At 38.9% G+C, this 24,032-nt stretch overlaps 1 protein-coding gene across 1 annotated transcript in view; it reads left to right on the forward strand.

Moving 5' to 3' along the window:
* NEIL3 (nei like DNA glycosylase 3) overlaps positions 1 to 24,032 on the forward strand; it is a 41,563-nt gene that overhangs the window by 16,798 nt on the left and 733 nt on the right. Inside the window, 7 exon segments of the mRNA XM_060136444.1 lie at positions 193 to 406; positions 3,165 to 3,239; positions 4,805 to 4,971; positions 14,766 to 14,935; positions 16,369 to 16,759; positions 16,761 to 16,784; positions 22,892 to 23,066. Of these exon segments, the coding sequence (XP_059992427.1) occupies positions 193 to 406; positions 3,165 to 3,239; positions 4,805 to 4,971; positions 14,766 to 14,935; positions 16,369 to 16,759; positions 16,761 to 16,784; positions 22,892 to 23,066 (1,216 nt within the window).

Raw genomic sequence — 24,032 nt, forward strand, 5'->3', positions numbered from 1 at the left:
AGTTTATAACTGATAAAACGTCATTTTAAAAGATTCTTCAAATAACATGTTTTGTTAGGGTCGTCATTGTTTGGCTATGTAACTCTTATAAGCTGGTTAACATAAAGTGTTTATATCAAAGATCATTTTAAATGACACTTTGTGAATTGTAACCAGGCACATGATTAATGTGTTTTCTATTCCTTTCTATAGAAACTCAGCAGAAAGCCAACAGCGAATAAGAATGATGGAAGAATTAGATATATGTTCACCTAACTTTAGTTTCTCAAGAGCAGAAAGTGAAGTGAAAAAGCAGAGAGGACGGATGCTATGTGACGTGTTAATGGATCAGAAAGTGTTACCCGGCGTGGGAAACATCATCAAAAATGAAGCTCTCTTTGACAGTGGTCTCCATCCCGCTGTTAAAGTAGGTGTTAAGTAGTTTTTAAATGATTTCTGTCTTTTTAAATACTGTGAAGGGACCAACGTGGAACACTTAAATCGGCATGGCAGTAACACATTCTCCCCAGACAGACTTCCGGGGTCTTCGCTCACGCCAGCTTCTCCGTGAGGCCAACCCTGGCCTCTCTTTTAAAAATTGCTGTGTGCATCCCTGCCACCCACTTCTTCCTCCCAGGCTTCCATAACTTGCTTGCTTTTTATTTTTCTCCACACCACTGATCACCTGATACTTACTTGTTATATACATTGTTTAGGATCTGACTTCTGCTAGAACACAGTCCCTTAGGAGGAAGGTGTTTGTTTGGTTCGTTGATGTATCCAAGTATCTAGAATACAGTGCCTGGCATTTGGAAGGCATTAAAGAAATATTTGTTGAATGTATGAAAGAGCGAAGCTCACAACTTTCTTTTACTATCTGGCATATTAAATTCACACTCTACACACAGTCATATATTCCTGTTTGTACCTGTTCATGACATTAGAAAATGCTGTTTTGGTGGAATGGTAAGAATGGAAGTCAGGTAGCAGAGAATAAGGAATAAGTGATTGGTGAGGAAATGGAAACAAAACTTAGAGTGATTGTTAAAATAGCTTAGATTGGAACAAAGGGAAAATATTAGACTGCTGGATGGAGAAGTTGGGACGAGAACTGGATTTTTAGGGTTTTTTTTTTCTTGTTCTTCAACTGGAGTGACATGAACTTATTTATATGTTAGGAAAAAAAAAAAAACTGGCCGAGAGGGAGAGGTTAAAATTGTAAAAAAAAAAAAAAAAAAAAAGGAACGGTGATTAATAGGACCAAGTTGTAAGAAGGTCAGAGCGGTTAGAACTCAAAACCAGGTGGAAGGATACATATATTTTAGTTTCCAGGGAAGAAAGCTACATTAGGGCTTTTATCCAGACCCAAATAGTCTCTATTAACTAAACCATCTTTTACGTGATTCCAAAGGTACCTGTTTATTTTGTGTAATTGCTTCCCAGAGAGTTTTTATAAAATTCAGATCAGTAGGAAATAAGTTTTCAAAGAAACCAGTTAATAATTGTTGTAGATTTGGTTCTGTTTTTTGACACTTGGAACCTGCTTGTCAAATTTCTGTAATGTGGGAATAATGAAACAGAATTTTAACACTAATGAGCTTATGAGCTTTTTAAAATCATCTAGAACTCTATGGAAAATGTTTTTGAAAAAAGTACCCAGAGTGTTGTTAACCAGAACATTGTTGTTATCTTTGATAAACTGACAATTTACTTTTTATCAGTACGTCCAGCCGGCCGTAATGCGTGAGGGGGTTAAAAATTAATCTTTCTGAAGCTTAGCAATTAGCCCCCTAAAAGCACACGCACAATGATTGAAAAAGTATAATCTAGCCTTTTAAGATGTGACTGAACGTAGTACGTAAGATGTGGTAAGAAATAAATGAATTTGAGAAGTACATATGTTTTAAACTTTAAATAAATGAAAAAATACTTTTAGAAGGATTATGTTGATTAGATGATTTTAGATTTTATAGGCACTGATAAATTTGTTTCTGTTGTATAAAGATATACATATGTATTCATATACACACAACAAAGGTGAGTCTTTAGAATTTCTTCTGGAATTACTATTGAAACTACATGTGCCAAATGATAATGAATTCTGCAAAGGGTGACCCTGAGGTTTATGCTAGGCTGTGTCACAAAAAAATTCTTCAGCAAGGTCTGTTTCTGCGTTCTTCCATGTGTTAACATGTACTTTAATATTAAAGCATGTCTATAAATTCATATCTTTTTAAAGCTTGATAGTGACCTTGGAGAACATCTACTCCTGTACCTGTTTGTCCCTTCTTTCTGGTCTTTTTTTTTTTTTCCTTCCTTTTTTCTCCTGCAAGACTTTTCAAGGTGGCTGATAGGCAATGCTGGGACTTTGAAGATGTCCAGTACAGAATAGGTATTCAATAAATATTTGAATTTAGAATTAAAGTTTATAAGATGGTATTTTTCTTTTTTGAATTTTTCTAAAATTGAGGTATAGTTAATTGGCAGTGTTGTGTTAGTTTCAACTGTACAGCAGAGTGATTCAGTTATATACATATATGTATTCTTTTTCCGAATCTTTTCCATTATAGGTTATTAAAAGATACTGAGGGGACTTCCCTGGCGGTCCAGTGGTTAAGACTTTGCCTTCCAATGCAGGGGGTGCGGGTTCGATCCCTGGTCAGGGAGCTAAGATCCCACATGCCTCGTGGCCAAAAAAACCAAAACATCAAACAGAAGCAATATTGTAAAAAATTCAATGAAGACTATAAAAATGGTCCACAACAAAAAAATATAAATCTTAAAAAAAAATAAAGATACTGAGTATAGTTCCCCATGCTATACAGTTAGGTCCTTGTTGTTTATCTATTTTCTATGTAGTCGTGTGTATCCATTAATCCCAAAGTCCTAATTTATCTCCCACCCCACCCCCGGCTAGCCCCTTTGGTAACCATAAGTTGTTTTCTATGTCTGTGGGTCTATTTCTGTTTTGTAAATAAGTTCGAGAATGGATGGTATTTTTTATCTGTAGTACCATCACTTAAAAATATACACTGTTAATAACACTGAATAGATATATGAGTTTTAGAAGAGATGCATATATTTCAAATCTATTTCAAGTTCTCTTAGGTAGAACTGGCAAGTGGTATTGTTTTTCTACAATAATGAACAAATTATGAAACTCTCCTGAGTTTTTCTATTTTAAGGTTTGTCAGTTAACAGATGAACAGACACATCACCTTGTGAAAATGATACGTGATTTCAGCCTTCTTTTTTACAGGGTAAGAGCAAAAAATTTTCAACTATGTAAAATGTCAGTTATTTCCCTTTGCACCAGAAATGTCAAGGCTGTATGTAGCCATCTAGTGGTAAGAGCATAGAGGTGCAATAGGGGAGAGTGACATGTTATGGGCATAATTAACACCTTGAAATTAGGTCACAGGTCAGTCCAAACTTGTCTAACTCTAATTATATTAAATTATCTTTACACTAAGTTGGGGGACAGCTATGTTAGCATTTTACTTACTTAGACTCTTGTTCTAATTTTGGATATATAAAAGTAACATATAGGTAGCCTAGAGAGAGATTCAATACTTTGGGATAAATATAGACTTCAGTTCAATCAGATTTTGCCACTTACCTATCAGTGTGGTTAATGTTATTTAGGTAACTTAATTTAGATTTAGTTTCTTTATCTGTAAAACGGGATAATAATACTTCTCTATCTACCACAGAGACTGTTTTGAGAATAAGTCCTCACTAAACTGTAAATTTTGAAAGTTGTATATATACATATATATGCATATATAGAGTTAAGTAAACACATTTTGCCTTTAAACGAAGTATCATAAATATGTCTTTTTTTCTCTACAGTCCATTTCCTGTATTCTAAATGTTTGTTTTTACTACTGTTAGAAAGTCAGGTATTGTAGGCTTCTTCATTAATTGGCCTGAAGTGTTAATGAGCCTCTTGCTTTACATACCTGTCCTGAGTATCGATGGCTATTTTAATATTATATACGCTCACTTATTCTTCTAGGGAAAGATGATTACAGATACCTACCCATTTTCTGCTCAGATTAAGATGGGCATTTCAGTACTTTGCTTAAATTAATATGAGTTGTTCCTGTAATTTTCAGCTTCTAATATGATCCACCATACTTCTGGGCTTTTAAATTTTCACACTGCTGATGTAAATCCCTAACATTCTCTTTGTAGGAGCTTTAACTGTATGTGAGTAGAATAAAACTGTGACAGAGAGTATCAGAACTTATGCCAAAACAGAACATGTTCGCTGCTAAGATGGCATTTAAATTTTTCTTTTTCAGTGAGTCTGTAAGATTAAAAACAAAAAAACTGTCCCTTTTCAGGTCAACAAAGAAGATGATCTTGTTAAGTGTTTCTCCCTAGGAATAAATTTTTTGACTGTTGAAACAAAGTGAGCAGCTTTGGTGTTCTAAAAATAATCAGATTTAAAGCTAATCTAGTCTTTTTCTTATAACCACATAATTATGTTTAATTATAAAAACCTTAAAGGCATGAAAGACATTTTAAATTATAGAACTTTTATATTCCATTTAGATAGGAGGGTAAAGCCATGCAAAGAACAATTTTGAATACTAATAAGTTATACAATAATGACTTAATTATTTCACACAAATCTTATTTGACAAATGTTGCTGAATCTTGTCAATACCTTTTTCTCAAATGAAAGAAAAGATTATGAGGACATATGTATAAACATACGTACATTTTTAACAAATTATTTTTAGAAATGACTTTCAAGAATATATCTTTCAATACTATTTTGTAGATAACATTGTAATGTTTGTTTGTTTGTTTTTAGTGCCACAAAGCAGGATCTGCTGTCTCTAACCACTATAAGGTTTACAAGCGTCCTAATTGTGGTCAGTGCTACTGCAAAATAACTGTGTGTCGCTTAGGGGAGAATAAGAGAATGACATATTTCTGTCCTCACTGTCAGAAGGAAAATGCTCAACATGTCGACATATGGTGAGAAATCTAATTTAAAGCTTACTGTTTGCCCTAATTCTCTAATAAAAACTATTAATAAGAGAACATAGTTGAATAGCTATCAGGCTATTAAGAACAGAACATAACTCACAAGTATTTGAACATTTGGAAGGAAATAGTAAATAATATCATCCAAAAACCAGAATGAGCTGAAGATGACTTACGAGCCTCTTCTGAATTCAGTAGAAAATCTCTAACTTTGATGTTAATATCCAGGCTTTGACTTTTATCTCATTTGTAAAGTGATTACCAGGAGGTATAGTTTTGTCAATAATTGGAAAAATGCAAGTATTTTCCAAAGTTCTTGCTTTTGAAATAATATTATAAAACATTAGCAAGCTCTCTTTACAAAATTGCAGTCTTCTTGGTGAAATAACCGACTACTTACTAAGCACATGTGTGGTGATTCAGCCAGTGGCCGAGTAAGTCTGTTCCCATTCTGCATTCCAGAGCTGGGAAAGTAACCACAGGATGGGCTCAGGGACCCACTGTGGGATGAACTTGAACTAAAATCCCATTGATCACCTGACCTCCACAAGCACCTACTCTGACTGGCAGAGCACAGTGGCGCTTTTGGGTCTCCTGGAATTAGTGTCAGTTCAGAACTAGTGTCCAGTAGTCCTCAAAGCTTTGACAGTTTCCTTTTCCACAGTGTACTTACCCTGGTAAGAGGCCATAGGTCCCTTTGGGGAAGGCTGGCTGAAATATTAACAGTATAAAGGAGCTGAACTATATGTGATTACAAGCCAAAATAATCAGTACAGACATGAAGCACATAAAGTGCTACAAAAGTTTGGGGGATGTTAGAAGTTTATAGGTATACAAAAGTTTGGGAAAATCTCATGGAAAATGTGTAATTTGAAGTTTATTTTAAAGAGATAGGGGGACGGGGTCAAGACGGCGTACTATGAGGATGTGGAATTTCTGTCTCCTCACAACTAAGGCACCTACCAGGCACTGGTGGGAGACCACAGACACCTAAGGGGACGGGAGGAACCCCCAGCAACCGGTTGTTTCAATTATACTTTTATTTCTCTTAATGTATTTTTTATCATTCTAATTTTATTTTGTTTTTTATTCTTTGATATTGTACTGCTCCTTTTTTTCTTTCTTTCTTTTTTTTTTTTAACCACACCATGAAGCTTGTGAGATGTTGGTTCTCAGGCCAGAGGTCGGGACCAAGCTGCTGTGGTGGAAGCTCTGAGTCCAAACCACTGGACTAACAGAGAACCTCAGACCCCAGGGAATATTAATCGGCGTACAGCCTCCCAGAGGTCCTCATCTCAGCACCAAGACCTGGATCTGTCCAACTGCCTGCAAACTCCAATGCTGGACGTCTCAGGCCAAACAACCAGTAAGACAGGAATACAGCACCACCTATCAAAAAGAGGAAACAAACCAAAAAGAAAGATGAAACCACGGAAAAATATGTGAAATCACGGAAAAATATGTTACAGATGAAGGAGCAAGGTAAAAACCTACAAGACCAAATAAGTGAAGACGAAATAGGCAACCTATCTGAAAAAGAGTTCAGAGTAATGCTAGTAAAGATGATCCGAAATCTGGGAAACAAATTGGAGAAATTACAAGAAACAGTTACCGAGGATCTAGAAGAAATAAAGAGCCAACAAACAGTAATGAACAACACACTTACTGAAATGAAAAATACTCTAGAAGGAACCAATAGCAGAATAACTGAGGCAGAAGAACAGATAAATGAGCTGGAAGATAAAACGGTGGAAATAACTGCCAGAAAGCAGAAAAGAAAACATAATGAAAAGAATTCAGGACAGTCTCAGAGACCTCTGGGACAACACTAAATGCACCAACGTTCAAATTATAGCGGTCCCAGAAGAAGAAGAGAAAAAAAGGGGGCTGAGAAAATATTTGAAGAGATTACAGTCGAAAACTTCCCTAACATGGGAAAGGAAATAGTCAGTCAAGTCCAGGAAACACAGAGAGTACCATACAGGATAAACGCAAAGAGAAACACACCAAGACACATATTAATGAAACTATCAAAAATTAAATACGAAGAAAAAATATTGAAAGCAGCAAGGGAAAAGCAGCAAATAACATACAAACTATTAGAGCTAATCAATGAATTTGGTAGAGTAGCAGGATACAAAATTAATGCACAGAAATCTCTTGCATTCCTATATGCTAGTGATGAAAAATCTGAAAGAGACATTAAGGAAACACTCCCATTTACCACTGCAACAAAAAGAAAAAAATACCTAGGAATAAACCTACCTAAGGAGACAAAAGACCTGTATGCAGAAATCTATAAGACACTGACGAAAGAAATTAAAGATGATACAAATAGATGGAGAGATATACCATGTTCTTGGATTGGAAGAATCAGCATTGTGAAAATGACTATACTACCGAAAGCAATCTACTGATTCAATGCACCCCCTGTCAAACTACCAGTGGCATTTTTCACAGAACTAGAACAAAAAATTTCACAATTTGCATGGAAACACGAAAGACCCCAAATAGCCAAAGCAATCTTGAGAAAGAAAAATAGAGATGGAGGAATCAGGCTCCCTGACTTCAGACTATACTACAAAGCTACAGTAATCAAGACAGTATGGTACTGGCACAAAAACAGGAATATAGATCAATGGAACAGGATAGAAAGCCCAGAGATAAACCCACGCACATATCATCACCTTATGTTTGATAAAGGAGGCAAGAATATACAATGGAGAAAAGACAGCCTCTTCAATAAGTGGTGCTGGGAAAACTGGACAGCTACATGTAAAAGAATGAAATTAGAACACTCCCTAACACCATACCCAAAAATAAACTCAAAATGGATTAAAGACCTAAATGTAAGGCCAGACACTATAAAACTCTTAGAGGAAAACATAGGTAGAACAGTCTATGACACTACAGCAAGATCCTTTTTGACTCACCTCCTAGAGAAATGGAAATAAAAACAAAAATAAACAAATGGGACCCAAGGAAACTTAAAAGCTTTTGCACATCAAAGGAAATCATAAACAAGATGAAAAGGCAACCCTCAGAATGAGAGAAAATATGTGCAAACGAAATAGCAGACAAAGGATTAATCTCCAAAATATACAAGCAGCTCCATATCAAAAAAACAAAGAACCCAATCCAATAATGGGCAGAAGACCTACATAGACATTTCTCCAAAGAAGGCATACAGATTGCCAACAAATACATGAAAAGATGCTCAGCATTGCTAATCATTAGAGAAGTGCAAATCAAAACTACAATGAGGTATCACCTCACACCAGTCAGAATGGCCGTCATCAAAACATCTACAAACCATAGATGCTGGAGACGGTGTGGAGAAAAGGAAGCCCTCTTGCACTGTTGGTAGGAATGTAAATTCATATAGCCACTATGGAGAACGGTATGGAGGTTCCTTAACTAAAAGTAGAACTACCATATGACCCAGCAATCCCACTACTGGGCATATACCCTGAGAAAATCATAATCAAAAAGAGTCATGGGCTTCCCTGGTGGCGCAGTGGTTGAGAGTCTGCCTGCCGATGCAGGGGACACGGGTTCGTGCCCCAGTCCGGGAAGATCCCACGTGCCACGGAGCGGCTGGGCCCATGAGCCATGGCTGCTGAGCCTGCGCGTCCAGAGCCTGTGCTCTGCGACGGGAGACACCACAACAGTGAGAGGCCCGCATACCACAAAAAAAAAAAAAAAAAAAGAGTCATGTACCACAAAGTTCATTGCAGCTCTATTTACAATAGCCAGGACATGGAAGTAACCTAAATGTCCATCAACAGATGAATGGATAAAGAAGATGTGGCACATATATACAATGGAATATTACTTGGCCATAAAAAGAAACAAAATGGAGTTATTTGTAGTGAGGTGGATGGACCTAGAGTCTGTCATACAGGGTGAAGTAAGTCAGAAAGAGAAAAACAAATACTGTATGCTAACACATATATATGGAATCTAAAAAAAAAAAAATGCTTCTGATGAACCTAGGGTCAGGACAGGAATAAAGATGTAGACGTAGAGAATGGACTTGACATGGGGATGGGGAAGGGTAAGCTGGGACTAAGTGAGAGAGTAACATTGGCATATATACAGCACCAAATGTAAAATGGATGGCTAGTCGGAAGCAGCCGCATAGCACAGGGAGATAAGCTCGGTGCTTTGTGACCACCTAGAAGGGTGGGATAGGGAGGGTGGGAGGGAGATGCCAGAGGGAGGGGATATGGGGATATATGTATGGGTATAGCTGATTCACTTTGTTATACAGCAGAAACTAACACAAGTTTGTAAAGCAATTATACTCCAATAAAGATGTTAAAAAAAAAGAATATTGGCTAAATAAATGAGCAAATAGACATTATTTACTTGGAAAGAAGGAGCATTGCCACAAACCTTGAATCATTGATGATAACAATGGCAGAGCCAAACAAAGTCTCCAAGTTTGTTAAATAGCAAAAGTTAGTTTTACAGGTAGGATGGGATCAACTAGTAGGAATCAGTAGTAGTTCTGGAGATGGCTAATGTCTTACCTGAATCAGTAGATGAAGGACTTTTTAATTGATTATAGCATAATTAGGATGGGAACTGAAGAAACAGACGTGAAACTTGTGTAGTGTAATGGGCGAGAGACGGTTTCCAGTCCTGAGGGCAAGACACTGGAAATGGAGAGAAAAATAGGTACTTTTAAAGAATTTTAATGCCAGCAAGTATTGTGAGAGGTTTGCTATGGAGGATAAAGCAAAGAGTTCCAGGCCCCAAACCAGAAATTTTCACTTTATAGACGTGGGAAAGACGGGTAGAATGGAAGAGATAAATTAAGTTTTGGATATGTGGACTAGATAGTCCACATAGGGTGGGAAGTGGGTGGGAGATGATGGCTTGAGTGTTACTACCCGTGTTCTTAGTTGAAGTATTAAAGCAAGATCAGTTCACTGAAAAAGTATATAGCAAAGAACAAAGGAGGAGGGAGGTGCCATCTCGTCTGTGGAGAGCTCAGGGCCCCGGGATGGAGATGACATGGTCCAGACCCCCATTATGTCTTCATAAATATATTTGCAGCTATCTTTTTTTTTTTCTCCTTGTTCCTGTGTTTCATTTTGTTCATCACCTTTTGTTATTGATTACTTTAAACCACACCATATCCCCTTTTTCTCAGCTTCCTCATCCCATTTTACTATCATAGAGATCCGAAATATGTTTAAATAATGTTATATTACACAGATTTATGGGTTTCTTATTTTTAATGTTATAGGTGTACATTTATTTGATCAAAAGTGTATAACACTGGATCTGGAAGATAGAGTACATTCAATATATATTTGTCTACTGAATAAGTGATTAATGTTCCATATGTATTTGTTTTCTGTGAATTGATAGCTTTTGAATTTTTAAAAAATCCTTCCAGATTATCAAGTAAACATGTTATTTATCATAAAAATAAGATCATTGTCAATTCCAAAGGGTTTTTGAAACTAGGATTCAAAGCCTCAAGGGTTCCCTGAAAGAGACTTGGGAGTTACTACGAGTTAGGGAGGCCATGCTGTACTGGAAATGTCCTGGGCCCTGCATTCCCTCCTCCCTCCTGACCTAGTTCTGTTCTGTCTAGGCATCCAGCTCAAGACTCATTGCAAAATAAGTGTATACAAAATAAGACATTTGAAAACCAGTAATATTGGCCCCAGTCTTAGAGATTTCTGTAATTAAGTATATTCAGTTCATTTTCTGGATAAGCATTTGAGCACTTTTTATATTGACTAAATTTTTTCACTTTAAAGTCATTTCAAATAAAATTGAAATATGAGAAGCCCAGTAGTAATGATCTAAATTCTTGTGTTCCTTCAGTCACTAAAAGTTTACTTCACCCCTTCCCGAAGCCCTCCCCAGATTTTCCAGTTTTCATTGATCACACCACACTTTGAATACCTATACCAGTTATTGTTGGCTCTCCTTTATATTACTAGCTAGCATAATTTACATGTGTGAGTATTGTTTCCTTAAGGGGAAACTGCATTTTTCTTTGTTTTTTACTGGAGTCTTTATAATTTCTGTTTCACCTTTTCATTTCTGTACTGTTTACTTTCTTTCTTAGGGTCTGCTATATGCCAGGTACTGGGAAAACAAAGAGAACATAGAATACAGTCACTCGAAGTGCTCAGGGTCTAACGTGGGGAGTCAATAGATCATTAGAAGCCCGTTATGGAAATGCTGCAAAAGGGCACATTTGTGCTAACGGCAGTGGAGCTATAGTATGGATGAGGAAACCTTGAAATCCACCTGGGAAGAGCAAAGAAATCTCTCTGAGGAGGTGAAGTTTGAGCTTAGCGTGGGAAGAAATAGGAACTCATCACAGACAAGAGGCCGGAAAGGGATTTCCTGAGAGAGAAAACAGCCCCTGACAAGGTGCATGGGGAAACGCCCTGTGCACTCAGGAAGCTGCAGGAGAGGAGGGTGTTTTGTTCCTATACGAAGACGTATTTACGTCTCTAGAAGCCATCTAGTTTGGAAATGTGTTGAGAGTTGGTTGCTAGTTAATGAGAATTTAGTGTTGTTTGCAAACCAGTTCTTAAGGCCGAGCTGACCTGGCAGAGATTTTTCAGGGGGATGGAGCAATTATAGGGCATTTGGGAGACGTGAAGAAAATCTGTGGTGGGTTAATCTTGACAGGATAGCCCTGTTTGGGGAAGAGAGTTTGACTACATAGTTGTCATGTTTAAAAACATAGTTTACAAAGGACTCAAATTTTGACTACAATGAAAGATACCCAATGCAAATTATCTTAAATTAAAATGGGAATTTATGGATTATGGAGCCAAAATAAATGTTGGGGTAATTTCATAGCATCAGTGCAAAAACTATAAAAACCCACGTCTCAGGAACTGGAACTCCCAAAGGTGACCTTGCCTGGACTGCCCACAGATGGAACAAGTGGAAAGAATACAGGCAGGTCTAAGCTGCTTCCTGCTTCACCCTCTCATTTCAAGTCTCATGATAGCAGATTCTCTCTGGTTTCAGCAGGAGAAACACATTCTGGGGGGCTTCCAGGAAGTACTGTGGCTCCCTGACTAAGGGATCAGAGTAGACTGTGGCAATTGACTCAGCTGAAGTAGAATTTGGACAGATTGCTGGGCTTTACCCCGAGTGTGCGATTCACAGGTCTGGGGAGAGGCCTGGACTCTATGACTACCGAGTTCCCACGTGGTGCTGGCGCTGTGAGCCCAAGGACCTTTCTCTGAGAACCACCAGCCTTTGGGTCTCTCTCCCTCAGCTGTCTCTGCCCTGCGCCTCTACCAGGCTGTCTGCGGGTCAGTGGTGGGTGGCGCCTGTGTTGAGTGCACTTGCAGCCCAGGTCATAACGTCCCCTAAGAGGCATGGAGCAGAATCGCTTGTCCTGGAAGTATAGACAGTGCACCTGCTCCCTGTGCCAGGCCGGCACACCGTCCCTGGGCACCGAGCAGGTGTGAGCTGGTGCTGGCAGCACGTGGGCCTTGCCCAGAGAGAGCCCCAGGACTGACACCAGCGACAGTGTCCTCAGCGCCCGTGCAGCTGGACTGACTGCCCCCACTCTGCACCCTGCCACTCCGATCCACAGAGGACAGCACAGCAAGCCGTGGAGGCTTCGTGAGCTTCTAGTAGATTTGCCTCTGCAGCAGAGCCTGCAGGACTTGCTGGTGGACCAGTTATGAGGGTAAGAAGGGTTAAGGACGGCTCACAGGTTTCTGGCCTGATCAACTGAGTGATGGTGATGCCATTTGCTGAGATGTGACAAACTAGCAGAGTTGCGGATGGGGGCAGGAGGTCCTGACTTATTTGTACTAGTTTCCCATGGCTGCCATAACAAGTTGCCACTAACCTGACAGCTTAAAGCAACAGAAATTTCTTCTCTCACGGTTCTGGATGCCAGAAGCCCAGCATCGGTTTCATCGGGCCAAAGTCAAGCTGTGGGCCGGTCTGTGCTCCCGGAGGCTCTAGGGGAGAATCCATTCCGTGCCTTTTCAAGCTTCCAGTGGCTGCCAGTGTTCTTCATTTGTGGCTACACGACTCCTCACGTCTCTGCCTGTGTGCTCACGTTACCTTCTCCCCTTCTGTGTGTATCATATCTCCCTCTGCCTCTCTCTCATAAGGATACTTGTGTTTGCATTAAGAGATCACCCTGATAATCCAGAATCATCTCGCCATGTCAAGATCCTTAATTACATCTGCAAAGATCCTCTTCACAAAGTAACAGTTACAGGTTCCTGGTTTTGTGACCTGCTGTCTTTAGGAGGCCATCATTCAGCCCACTACAGACGGGTTAAGGTTGGAATTCCTGTTACACGTCCAACTGGAGATTGGAAAGAATTCATTAGTAGGCGATTAAGAAACGGAGCAGCAAGGAGAGAATGCTTCCAGAGCTTCTTTATGTAACAATAAATATCCCCTCATGGTTAATGAAATTTATAGGATAGAAGATGAAAATGGTTAAAAGTTGGAGTACATTGAAAATCTGAAGGTTATTTAAATTGTGTTTACTTAATTATGAATAAATGTATGATGCTGCCTCAGAGTAAGTTAGTAGAGGGCAGGGATTAGGTGAAGTAAATTCTATAGAAGGTATGGTGTTCCATAGGAATAAAATATTTTTAAAAATTTATTTTATTAAAGTATAGTTGATCTACAGGGATAAATATTGAATGGCATTAAAAGTCAAGGTAAGTAAAGATAAAAAAACCATAATGAGATGTGTCTTACTTTCAGATTTTCTTATGCTATTTATGATTTTACCAGACAAGTCTGAATTTTAAACCTGTTATAATTATGCGTAGGAGCAAAATGTTACAGAAGACAAGGCTACCTTTGAAAGTCAAAGAACTCATGTTCTGAAACGTAAGGTACAAAGCCTTTACTGAAAGAACTTTTTTTCAGTATTAATGTTTGGAATCATGAAAGGAATCCATGACACTGCATTGGCTGCTGAACCGCGTGATGTGCTCTGTAGCCCCAGAGCCATGTGCTAAAGAGCAGGACTGTATCAGAGCTTTAGAAAGGCATTTCCTGTAACAGTACGGAGTCATTTAGGAATTCCATCGTTACAGATTATAGATCAGTTGATTTAGTGCCCAGCAGATATTGAGAAATTCCAGAGGCACACGAAGTAAACGTAAAACTTTTCTCACCTTACATTCAGTGCTCTAATTTCTACATGACTCATTTCCTCCCTAATTTGAATAAAGATATTTTAGTTTTGCTTTGGGAAGAGTCCCACTTACTTAAAAAGCTAGTTGAGGGCTTTCCTGGTGGTGCAGTGGTTGAGAGTCCGCCTGCCAATGCAGGGGACACGGGTTCACGCCCCAGTCCGGGAAGATCCCACATGCCACGGAGCGGCTGGGCCCGTGAGCCATGGCTGCTGAGCCTGCGCGTCCGGAGCCTGTGCTCTGCAACGGGAGAGGCCACAATAGTGAGAGGCCCGTGTACCGCAAAAAAAAACAAAAACAAAAAACTAGTTGAGAAATGCTCCCTAGTGGTTATGTCAAATATTTTTAGTTAGTTTAAAACACACACACACACACACACACACACACAACTCTTTGACTCTAAAACTTTTGTTATTTCTGTCTTTAAAAGCAATCAGCAGGGCCCAAGTAAAAACATTTTATTCCGAGAGAGAGAGAACTTCTAAGCAATAGTAAACATGTAGCATTTGGGTATTAATGGTTCTGTAATTGTTTCTAAGATATCCAGAATGTATAAGAACAAGACAATAATGAAAGTGTTAATGATTAACTTTAGAAGTTCTCTTATAGCAGGCTGCCAGCTAGAAATACTACAGTCAGTTGGCCATCCAGCAGAGGGGGTCATCTTATGGACTCCGTGGCCCGGAAGTCTGAAGAGCAGTGGACATGTGAGGTCTGTACGCTAATAAATAAGCCGTCTTCTGAAGCATGTGATGCTTGCCTGACTTCAAGGCCTACGGGTAAGACTGAATTTTGATTCTGAGTGCCTTCCATTTCAAAGAGGGTTAATTATACAAAGTCAGGTACATGTCTTGTTCCGTCTTGATATTTCATAACGAAGTAAAATGCTCTCTTTCTGAAAGGTTTAAAGGAATTGCCAGCCTTTGCATGTAAACGATGCTGACATTCTGTTGAGCACTTTTTTTTTAAACGGGAGGGAAACACGCTTGTGCTAAAAGAGTATGTGCCGTTGTATCTCAAAAAACTGAGATGATCACATCTGCTCTCTACTGTTTCTAATGAATTATTCAATAAAGCTTTGTTTTATGCAGATTTCAGCAACTTTTGAGTTTGTTATTCAGTCCAAGTGTTTCATAAATTGAAAGGGAGGATTTCTGTAAGAATATCATTGCAGGTGGAATAGGAAAATGCTGAGTTTTTTCTCTTCTTTAGCCTCCTACCCCTTGTTATTAAAATCTTTACCCAGACAATTGTACTGATTTCATTGAAATCCTTCAGAATAACTCTTCGTAGCTCACAATTTCGTGCGTGCAGAGGATGTGGAACCTCAGAGGAAACCTGTGATTAGGAGCCATCTCACTGATGCAGCTTCTCCTGTGTTCTCAAAGTGTTCTTTCTTTCTTCAATTAGGGGAGAAAGTTCATTCCTCTGGACCCCCCATTGTGTGAGCTGTCATGTTGTGTTGTGTTCGCTGGGCCAGAAATGCAGGCATCACCCCTGCATTGCTGGTAGCAGAAGGGACTGTGTCTCCTATTTCTATCCCTCCCTCTGCAGTATCGTTCAACAGAGAGCCCTCAGAAAACCCCAGTCTTCGGTTTCCACATTTATTCTGACATTCTGAAATGCCTTTACACATCTTAATTATTTTCTTGTTATTTTTTTCTGAGTATGAAAGGCAGATAACTGCACTTTAGAATAAATTACAGATTCCAAAATCCTAGGACGCTTTTTTGAAACATATTTAATAAATGTAAGTCTTTGTAATTCATCTTTACTTAATTTTAATAGGCCTTTCACTTGGTCTTGTCATTCACAGAAGCATTCCTGATAATCTAGATATAGGCTCTAACTGCTGATCGAAAGCTTTGTGGGGTGTCACCTCTTATTTACACTGCTTTAATATTTGACCTAATAGCAACAAAATTGAGAGCTCAGTAACCTTTAAATGCTTAAACATAACATAAAGCACAACAAGTAGAAATCTTTATTAAACCCATCTCTGAGTCCCTGGAAATTTTGCACTTCATATGGTGCTTTATTTCCTAATCTGAAGGTGGTTAACTCTGAATTGCTCAAGCTAACTTTGTATTATTAGTTCTATACATGAGGTCACTGTAATAAATGAACTAAATGTTTTAATCAAATGAAAAGATGTTTCAAACAGTCAGTGTATTTATAGGAATAATGCAGAATTACTGGTCTCTCCTTCCAGATTCGGTACCCAAGAATGAAGAGAATCCTATCGCCTTTAACAGTTTAGTGAAATACCCTTGTAATAGCTTTGGAAAACCAAGGACGGAAGTGAAGATCAACAGGAAAACTGCATTTGGAACTACAACCCTTGTTTTGACGGATTTCAGCAATAAATCCAGTGCTTTGGAAAGAGAAGAAAGCCAAAACCAGATACTAGATGGGGAATTTCCAAACCCTCCTACTAACATTTGCTTTAGTGATACAGTGCACCCCTCCAAGGAGAGAACAAACTATAGAACTCAACTATCTAACAAAGTAAACATATCATCTATGGTCTGCTCTCCCTCTAAATTATTTAGTCCAGCATATAAAAGATTAAAAACAACCCACTGCTCATCACGGGATCTCAAGTGGCAACCCTGGATTTTCTAACAGGTATGATGCTTCTAACCTTGCTCTTTAAGGTATTTGCGTAAGTTTTAAGAATGCAGAAAGATCATCCATTGCTGAGGAAGCTGAATTGATCTTGGAAATGTCAGTCAAACCCTGAAAGACTATTACAGTAACTTGCCTCCCTTGCCTCCTCTAGCTTATAATATTAGAGAAGGGAAGGGAATGAAAAACAGAATTTCCTCCATCTGTAGAAAATTGTGTTTTGCTTTTTTCTGGCTGTAACCATATACATGCTTAATACAGAGTGTTTGGAAAATATTGGAAAGTATAAAGAATAATGATTAAATCCCCCATAATCTTACCGGTTAGCAGTCTCCACTGTTAGCAGTTTTGTTTAAGCTTTTCTTCTGATGAAAGATAGTTCGTCTAGAAGGGAAACTATCATTCATAACATTTAGTAAATGTCTTCTGTTCTAAAGAGAGGGATCTGAGATATTTTTAGTGACATTTCTGCCAAAGAAAGTGACTGTATTTCAAACAGCCAGGGGGCAGGGAGTGTGGTATTTGTTTCAACCAAAAAGGCTCAAAGAGCGTGAGTACTACTTTTGGACCTGAAATTAAAAAGTTGTAATTCCAATTAATGAACCCTACCAGATCAGATATGTTTTACGAGACTACCAGCTACATGTTCAGGAGAAGACCCCCCAGTTGCTGTCACCAGAGACAGAGACATTTTAATAAACAATGTCATCCTTGTGCCTTAATGATTATTGGCAGATCCTGGAAATGTTCTTCCCCAACCTTGTTTAATTTCTTTATCTGGGGCTCCTCTCACACCTGATATTATGCCTCCTCAGGGAGAGAGATCTCTCCACAATTTTCTTTTCCTTCAGAAAGCAGACACTGTATATCCAGCACCTTTAAATGAAGGGAAGAGTTTTTTTTTTTTTTTTTTTTTTGCGGTACGCGGGCCTCTCACTGTTGTGGCCTCTCCCGTTGCGGAGCACAGGCTCCGGACGCGCAGGCTCAGAGGCCACGGCTCACGGGCCCAGCCGCTCCGAGGCATGTGGTATCTTCCCAGACCGGGGCACGAACCCGTGTCCCCTGCATCGGCAGGCGGACTCTCAACTACTGCGCCATCAGGGAAGCCCAGGGAAGAGTATTTTAAACGGAGTGAAGGTGAGTTTTCTTCCCCTGTGCCTTTTCTTGCCAGCGGGGGATGAAGAGAGGAAGAGTTGCTGTAGACGGGATCTAAAATAATCTCAGGGGCGTTCTGATCTCCAGCTTTTCATCTGATGAGCTGTGTCTTTGCTGATGGAAAGATTCTTTGGGCAGTGAGATGAAGGACCACCATTGCACAAACGTAGACCAACCTCTGGGAATCCTTTAATAACAGAATTCTGAGATGTTTTTTGGTCAATAGATGCTTTAATCTCGAGTTTCTTGTACTGACTCTAATTTTACCATCAGTTAATCTTGATCGTTTATCCTTGGCTGATTTTTTGTTGTTGTTCATAATCATGTATAATAACTGGTTTGACTTTTGTCCATAATACTCAAAAAATATAGACATTTGAGTTAAGCTATGGCGGGCAAACTTTTAACTGACTTGACCAGTACGCCACCTTTTCACTGAACACTAATTAATGTGTCATGACGGAAGTTCATGAAGGAGCTAGTTAAGAGTGTCTGAGTTGGGAGGCTATGCTGTAGGAAAATCATTTTTGAACAGCCTTTTCTGTTGTGTAGCTTAAGTGGAAAGAAGCAGATGTGATCATTTAAAAATATTGTGGCTTTTGTTGTACTCAAATGAAGTATCTTGGCATATTTCCTTAGTGCTTTGTAGAAAATCTCAGACAATTTAACTAATGAATTATGGATTTAAAAAAACATTAATGTAACCTTAAGTTTTAAAGATTTCTTCATAAGCCGTTAGTAATAGGGTCATATGATTAATCACAGCACACAGCTTTACTTAGAAACACTGCAGCATGCGTATGTGTTGAATATAAGAACCCCAGGAATGAGACTCCAAAATCAATCAACATCAACTAGCAGAATAAATGTCAAGTGATGAAATACATTCACCCAGCAGCCCTTCTGCACCCAGCTACTTTACAAGGAATAAATTGCAAATTACTGTCATTTATTTCATTTTTCTCCTTGTCTGGCAGCTACAGTGTTAATCTTGTGGACAAGATGCCGAGCAGAAGCTCACAGCATAATAGGATTAAAGCAGGTGGTCCACTCAGAGAATTTATAGCCAGTTCATTGTTTCTTTAATAATTGTATGGTAATTAATTTGCCTTGTGTTCTCTTAATTACTGCTCTCATCACCACATGATACATGCCATGTTGATGGGGCATATTTTCAGATTGGTCTTTAGATAGACTTGAATTTTATCCAGCTACTGGATTATAAATTAGATCGTTGAACCAATTTTTAAGCAGTTAAGAATGACTGTTAGACAGTTTTAAGTCTTTGATCCAACTATTGTAAACGCAGAACAAAACACAGTGATAACCACTTCAAAGAAGCATAACGTGTTTTGGGTTGAAGCTTTTCCTGAGCTGATGCAAAGGCTCACGTAGATGAGTGAAATGAGTGAAATGAAAATCACTAACGTTTTCTCGGGTCTGCCGCCATCAGGGTTGCCAGATTCTACCTCTAATCACCAGTGAAGCACTCACCTCTCGTTCATGCTTCTGGTTCACCTTTTGGTGTTTTCAGTCCCCAAGGATGTCAGAACCACCCGGGACCATCCAGGATGAGTCATTTAACCTCTGTTTGTTTGTTCCGATCCTTGAAATACTGCTGAGCTACAAAATCTACATTCAGTGAGCCTGATCAGTTCAATGTTTTTATTATAATGAATCATGCTATCTGTAAAACAAGTTAAACCATGATAAATTGATCACTGAAAAAATACCCATTTTAAAAATTACAAACCTGTGCTTGGTAATGTCTTCCTTCTTGATAATAGTTTTTATCTGATCTCTGTTCAGTGTTACTTGAACAATGCTTATTGAACATGTTCAGTGTTTATTTATTAATAAGTATTTATTAAGAACCTATTATACATTAAGCACTACTCTTGGTTCTAATGACGACCTCTGCCTCAGCAAATTACAGCCAGAAGGGCCAAAGTCAGCCCACCCCCTGTTTTTATAAATAAAGTTTATTGGGACACATCCCATTCCCATTGGTTTACATATTCCCTCTGGCTGCTTTTCATGCTAAAACAGCAGATTTGAGTATTTTGCAACAGAGACCATAAGACCCACAAGCCTAAACGTATGTCCCTTCTGAAAAAGATTTTCCAACCCTGATCTATTATATTGACCGTTTATAATCCAGTATTAGTATTCAAAATGATGGTCCTAGTTATCAAAATAAGTTAAACTATCCCATATGCTAAGTTTACTCAAGAAAATGCTCTGCTACATTTTCAAAAGTTTTTAAAGTAATGATTGAAACAAAGAGGAACCAAGATGTCCTCAATTAATCAGAACATTTAATTACCCTGGGTAATGTTTGCTATCATAAAATTAAGATTCCCTGTACATCTTTAGCGCTGTTGTGTTCACAGATAGCATCAGTGTCTTGGTTACATTAACTCAGTGCTTCAGTACTTAATGTGTGTATGAATCCCCTGGGAGTCCTGTTAACATGCAGATTCTGATTCTGCCAGCGACCTGGAGTAGGGGAGGATAATTCTGTACTTGTAAGGAGCTGCCAGGTGATGCTGATGCTTCTGGTCAGATGGACCCCACTCTAAGGGCCGGGATAAGATAGCATGTGGCTATTTTCTCCTTTAACTTTATACCAAGGAAGAAACAGAATTGAAGACAGAAATGAGGAACCTATAGGAAACACTGGGATCTTTCCTTTCTACCTTAATCCTGACTTCCACCGTGCTCCTCTCCAGGAAAGCTTTACTAGTAGGAAAATCTAAACATCTCCCTGGATTTGCGAAACTCTGGAGATTTCTAGGTTGAAGCAAGTGGGTTTGAAAATGTTTAACTAATTGTTACCTCAGACAGCCTTCCAATATATAAAACTGTTTGCATGTGTGTACTTTTTTTTTTTTTACGAAAGCACCAGTTTCTTTCTTTCCTTTAAGATTCTTAACCTTCTGTGTTCCTCCTCTAAGTTTTTCTTAAGCACTGTTTATGACCCACTTGCTTCAATTTTGAAATCACTCAACTTCTCTACAACCACCCAGATGTTCAGCTTCTCTTGAAGTTAACATTTTAATATTGCCCCTTTTGGGGAGAGGGCCTGTTGAAGTGAAGGGGGTTTGGAAAAGAGAAGTCTGTTGCCCCTCACCCTCCCTATTTCTGGTTAGCATCCCCCATGACGCTAAAATATAAGCCACTATTCCCTACCCTGAAAATGCTACCAACAAAATAGCTGCTGGAGGAATATTTAATGATAACAGTGTCCTCAGCAGTGCCCACAGCTGCTTTCATCTTGCACACGCCTGATGCCCAAGCAGCTTCAGGAACTTCAGGATGTTTGAGTCCATCCCTTTAAAGAAATATATTTAAGCATCTATTTTATAAACGAGTGTAAACCAATTTCACCACAAATAAAAGATCCCTTGTATGTCAATTCTATCTCAATAAAACTGGAAAAAATATCTCACACTCTGAACATTTTGATTAGGTATGACGCCTCAAGGCATCATTATAGGAACAAGTATGGGAAGAATGTGGTTTAGGAAGCAAGGAAAAGGGAACCAACCTCTGATTTATAAGTATTTTTAAAAAATCATTTAAGAATGGTATTTTGTTCTTTAGAAGTTAACAAAAAAAGAAAGGAAGTACTTTATCATTAAAAAGTTAAAAATGGGGCTATTAAGGGGAAGGACTTCTGGTTTTAATAAGAGCTCTTTTTCTCTTCAGTTGGTTTATTAAGAAGACTTTTATAAAAGCATTATTAAAATATGCAAAATATAAAAAAATTAAAAATAATCATGAAGCTCCTTTTCAAAGAAAAAATTCTACCTAGACAGCTACAGTGGAAGCCTGGCTTCTGGCCTTTATACACTGTATTCAGGGGTAACCTCCAGACACTCTTGATCTAATCATGGGGGGAGACTAAAGCTTCCTCGCTAGCTTTACAAAATACACATTTCTGCTCTGCCAGGCAGCCTGTTACTTGCTGAAATATGATTGCAACTATTAAGGTAGACTTGGTCAAAGAAGAGCATAGAAAATTGTCTTTAAATTGGACAGCAGATCTCTTTGGCCTTGTCAGAACCATTGATGAGAGTTTGCTACTGATGAGAAAATAATTGGAGAAGATTGTGACTCTAGTTCCTTTGGGCGTCAGGGGACAGCTGGACTTGAGAATATTTTAAGGGAAGTAAAAGTAGCCACCCTGTCATGTTGGGTAAGAAAAGAACCAGATGTCACAAATGAAAACTAAGAAGATTGGATGTGCAATTCAGCTGTTTCTATTCTTGAGAAGTTTAAATGATATGCCTAATTTAAATTTAATTTACATAAATAGATAGCTTTGGAAGGAAATTACCTGGGAAAGCCAAGAATTAAAAAGATGTAGGGGCTTCCCTGTTGGTGCAGTGGTTGAGAAGCTGCCTGCCAATGCAGGGGACACGGGTTCGAGCCCTGGTCTGGGAAGATCCCACATGCCGCGGAGCAACTGGGCCCGTGAGCCACAACTACTGAGCCTGCGCATCTGGAGCCTGTGCTACGCAACGAGAGGCCGTGATAGTGAGAGGCCTGCGCACCGCGATGAAGAGTGGCCCCCGCTTGCCACAACTAGAGAAAGCCCTCGCACAGAAACAAAGACCCAACACAGCCAAAAATAAATTAATTAATTAATTTTTAAAAAACTATTAAAAAAAAGATGTAGGAGTGTATGTATTGGGTTGGCCAAAAAGATCGTTCAGTTAGTGAATACATTGTTCAATAAAATTCTTGGTGAAAATGAAAGATGTCTTTTATTTTTACTTAAAAGCGAACGAACTTTTTGGCCAACCCAGTAATTGCGGGAAGTTGACAGTGGTCGCTTTCTGGTACAGTCTCTTTGTACAGGCAGGATTCCGATGCGGGGTGAGGTGGTGTGAATGACCCCTTTTAGCACGATCATGCTGCAGTTATTGTGTAACTTGTCATTACAGGGAGCTTCAGAGTAACACGCCAGGTGGTCCTCATTCATTAAATGCCTGCAGTCCCCGCTGCAGTAAACATGACCGCCCCTGCATTCTCCAGGTGGTGAGGAAGGATGGAGAAAACAAGGGCAGGCACTTTTATGCTTGTCCTCTACCGAGAGAAGCACAATGTGGATTTTTCGAAGTACGTGTACGACCTATCAAGCTTAATGATAGTGTCCTTGAATACTTCAGTTATTAAAATGTAACAAATAGCAGTCCGTTTCTGGTTTTACCTTTAAATTTAAAAGCCATGCTGACTGACATTTAGTCTAAAACCTGAATGTTGAATAACTGAGAATTCAAAGAGGTTCATCCCCAAAAGAAAAATTAATCAAATGACAGCTATTCCATTATTAGAGTATATCATATTTGTAACCACAGGGTAGAAGTGTTGCCCCCTTGGCTTACAAAGAGAGAGGTATTGAGTCACCAGGTGACTGATAATCCAAGATAGATATTTGCTCTTCCTGACTTCAGTGTGACATCCAAACCTTTGTTTTATGCACTGGATAGAAGAACCCAGGGAAATTATTTACATGCCCTGGATTTACAGTAAACTTACATGCCCTGGATTTACAGTAAACGTAGCAAATTCTACCACACAGGCTTAACCAAAACAAGTGATGGCACAATAACAGTTTAGATGTAGGTGATTCCCCAATCTTTCGATCTATGAGTTTGTCCCTGCAAATGAGTGTGAGATACAAGACAGGAATCTGGGCGCTTTTGGTCAGTCTTTCTGCCTTCCACAGAACGAGAGCCTCTCACTTCTGACTGTGATCCTAAGGTTTAAAGATACATATTTTCCCCAGCTGCTTCATCTGGTGCCTAACTAGAAAAAGAAAGTATGGATCTGTTTCGGCACTGGAGCAAAGTTTTCTGGTTGGGCTTGCTGAGAGAGAAATGATCTGTCTTCAGTGTGATACCTTCCTAAGGAATTCCCCAGGGAAAATTTGATCATGATCTTAGAGCATAACCCCTGCCCGAGATGTGGCTCCGTCCTACTCAACTTCCTGATCTCCTCCCCTCAAAGCTTGTATAGATGTAATGGAGAAAATATTATTAGCAATATTAACAATATCACAGCCTTCTGGATAGCTCTCTTGAG

Source organism: Lagenorhynchus albirostris, chromosome 21, assembly GCF_949774975.1.
Source record: "Lagenorhynchus albirostris chromosome 21, mLagAlb1.1, whole genome shotgun sequence".
Classification (NCBI taxonomy): Eukaryota; Metazoa; Chordata; class Mammalia; order Artiodactyla; family Delphinidae; genus Lagenorhynchus; species Lagenorhynchus albirostris.